The 3,205-nt window shown below is 33.8% G+C and overlaps 1 protein-coding gene across 1 annotated transcript; it reads right to left on the bottom strand.

Moving 5' to 3' along the window:
• Positions 1-292: 292 nt before the first annotated feature.
• Positions 293-2,176, bottom strand: LOC123664969 (piggyBac transposable element-derived protein 4-like). Its single transcript, XM_045599335.1, has one exon. The coding sequence runs from the start codon at positions 2,174-2,176 to the stop codon at positions 293-295; it is 1,884 nt and encodes a 627-aa protein (XP_045455291.1).
• Positions 2,177-3,205: the final 1,029 nt, after the last annotated feature.

Genomic DNA, 3,205 nt, shown 5'->3' on the forward strand with positions numbered 1-3,205 from the left:
TAAAATAGATGAAACAGATTTATTACTTATTAATATTATTTAGAATCAATTTTTCTTAAGGCTTAAACGTTTCATCTGAGTTTTATCGTCTTTATTATATCTGCCTGCACTGTTAACCCTAGAACCCTACACTATCCTGGGCCTTAGTTATTCCTATATTGGGGTGCTGGAGTACCCCGTACATAAATGCGTGGAATTTTTGTAAATAAAAACCAATGTATGAAAATATTTTTTATTATCAAATAATAGGAACTTACAATTAACAAATCAGTCTTATAACAAAATCTTTGTATTAAATTGAGCATTTTTCACAGACTTTAATCTGATGTTCCAAACAAATGGGTATTTTACACTTATGGCACATCGTTTTACTTTTTCTGTCTTTAGATCTTGGACAAAAGCCACAACGTCCTTGTGTCTGCTGTACAGGAACAGACCTGGGAAAATCCGGTGTTTTTTTGAGGATAGCTGCAATGGAATCTTTTATATCCCTCCTCAAAATCGGTTTTTGAAAACGTTCCTCCAAATGTTCACCAATGAGACCTAAGCCTAATTTTTTCAAAAAAGTGCGTCTGAACTTTATGTTTGCTTTATTATTTGCTCTTGAACACTTGTAGAGGACCCAGGAGTTAATACCCACTGCATTCAACAACCCATAAAATAAGGCCAATGGCCAACGTTTGGTTTTTCTTTGGACAGAGTATTTTTTGGCCATTGCGTCGAAAACGTCCACCCCTCCTTTTGTTTTGTTATAAAAATGTATAATTTCTGGCAATTGAACTTCGTTGCTTTTATCTGGAGTATCATGGAGAGTTGAAAGCATAATCACAACTTTTTTATGAGATTTTTTAGGTGGACAATATGATAAAAGTGTTAGCGCTCCATCATATGCAAACATAGCAGTATTTTGTTCACGACCTGTTAACTCTAAAAATGATTGTGGTATCTCACTCTTATTTTTGCGTGTCGTTCCAACCAAGGTCAAGTCTTTTTCTAGTAATTTCTTGGCTAAGGGGATGCTGGTGAACCAATTATCCATCGTAATATTACGACGAGACCTTTCTATTGGCCTTGAAAGTTCAACAACATAATACTCAGGAATTGATAAGTTTGGCGGTGCATTTGTCTGACCTACATACACAATAGCTTTCAACATGTAAGCGGTTTTTGCATCACAAATCATTAAAATTTTAATCCCGTACTTATCTGGTTTTGAAGGTATATACATTTTGAAGAGACATCGCCCACGGAATGACAATAGTTGTTCGTCAATAGTGCAACAATCAGATGGCGAGTATAATTCTTCACAACTTACAATAATTTGATCAAAAATCTCTCTGATTGGGGCCAAGCGATCGTTTACACGACGTTCTTCACGAGTCTGTTTGTCGTCAAACCGAAGACAGTTTGTCAAAAACTCAAATCTACAACGGCTCATTGTAGCTCTAAAAAGTGCCACTCCAGAATGTTTGTCAAAGATTTCCTTGGTGTTCATATCATTCATTTTGAAAACGCCTGCTAAATAATAAAGGCCGAATAAGGCCTTTAATTCAGTCAGTGATACCAGTTTTACAAACGAAAGCGTGCTTGACGATGATCCGATAACTTCTTCACCCTCTTCTTCTTGAAAACCTTTATAATTCTTTTGCTGTACTGCAATTTCCGCATTTGTGTGTTCTACAATTTTGCCCAATACTTCATTGGTAAAATAAAGAGACCAACCCTGTATCGGATTTGTAATATCTTTAGCTGCGCCCTTGTTACCCATCACATGCAAAATGATGTTTCGTTGAGCAATGCGACGTCTTATTGGTTGTTCACCACTCCATTTATGTCTCTTATTCTTTCCTTTTCCATAAAGAACCCTTGGCACCTCTAAAACTTTTACTTTTCCTTTCCTTCTCAAATCTTGTGATAATTCATGTAAAGTCATCTCATCATCACTATTATCAATCTCTGTGTCTAAGGCCGAATCCGTAGGTGCTTTCTCACAGGTATCAAAAACAGCATCTTCGTCTTCGTTTATGCGAAAATCTTCTATAAGACCATCGGGTTCATCATCAGATAATTCTGCTAACTGACTTTGATTTATCACATCTCCCTCTTCTTCATCACCAGATTCGTGATTTAAGATAGAACTGATTAGGTCGTCATTCAATCCTTGACTGGCAGCCATCTAAAAAAACATTAAAAATAAATCCATTAACTGAGTATTTGCTGCACAAAATAGTTAAAACATCGATTTTTTTTTTACATATAAAAGGCTTAATAAAATTAATTTAAATAAAATAATAAAATTTTATTCTATTTTTGTAATTTAAATGATAAAACTATTTAAAAATCGTCTTCTAAAAAAAAAAGAATATATTGATATAACAATTATATTTTAAAAAATACTTACGGTTTTCCTACACTGGGGTACGGGAGCACCCCACGTCGCTTGTAGACACGTTCGCACAGTGCGACGGTCGCCGCTACACTAATGAATCGAAAGCGTTCAACACTAAACTAAAATACACGGATGCCCAAATCTATGGGTTTTATACAAACATAAATAATTAGAAAACAAACTGCTTTGGGGTACTCTAGCACCCCATGTAGGGTTCTAGGGTTAAAAATACTAGTGTAAAGTTTTAGCTTTCGTCACTTCTATAACTGTTAAATTAATTATTAAATTCAATAGTTCCAGCCTTTTATACATATATAATATACAAATCTATCCCATTTCAATTGTGTTGGAAGACTAATTAAATTATTTGTAATTAAACATATCTTACGGATTTTATCGCGGTTTATTAAAATTTTTTTACTTGTTTTTTGAGTTGCTGTAACGTCATTCATTCCAGATAATATTAATTCGTTACGTAACTTACTTTTTTATGCTCAAATAAATAAATTAAACTAATAAATAAGCAGACCTTGGCACGATCGGAAAAAATGTTTAGAAATAATATTTTATCGAACCGATAAAATAATTACTGTGATTAAATTTTATTAATAATAATTTTCCTTTGTGAAATAATTGTTCCTTTTTTCTGGCAATTATAGTCTTCGTTTTATAATTTATAACACAATATGTAAAAATCTTGCGTCACTGTTTGTGGTCGCACCTCTCCTAAACGGCTCGACCGAGTTTTTTTTTGTATTTTGGTATGCATGGTTGTAACGTTTATTTCATCCCATGTCACCGATTGGACAATAGGTC

This window comes from Melitaea cinxia, chromosome 23 (genome assembly GCF_905220565.1).
Source record: "Melitaea cinxia chromosome 23, ilMelCinx1.1, whole genome shotgun sequence".
Lineage (NCBI taxonomy): Eukaryota > Metazoa > Arthropoda > Insecta > Lepidoptera > Nymphalidae > Melitaea > Melitaea cinxia.

Excerpts from the sequence above, each read along its gene's own strand:
- LOC123664969 (XM_045599335.1), bottom strand. The coding sequence starts at position 2,176 with ATGGCTGCCAGTCAAGGATTGAATGACGACCTAATCAGTTCTATCTTA.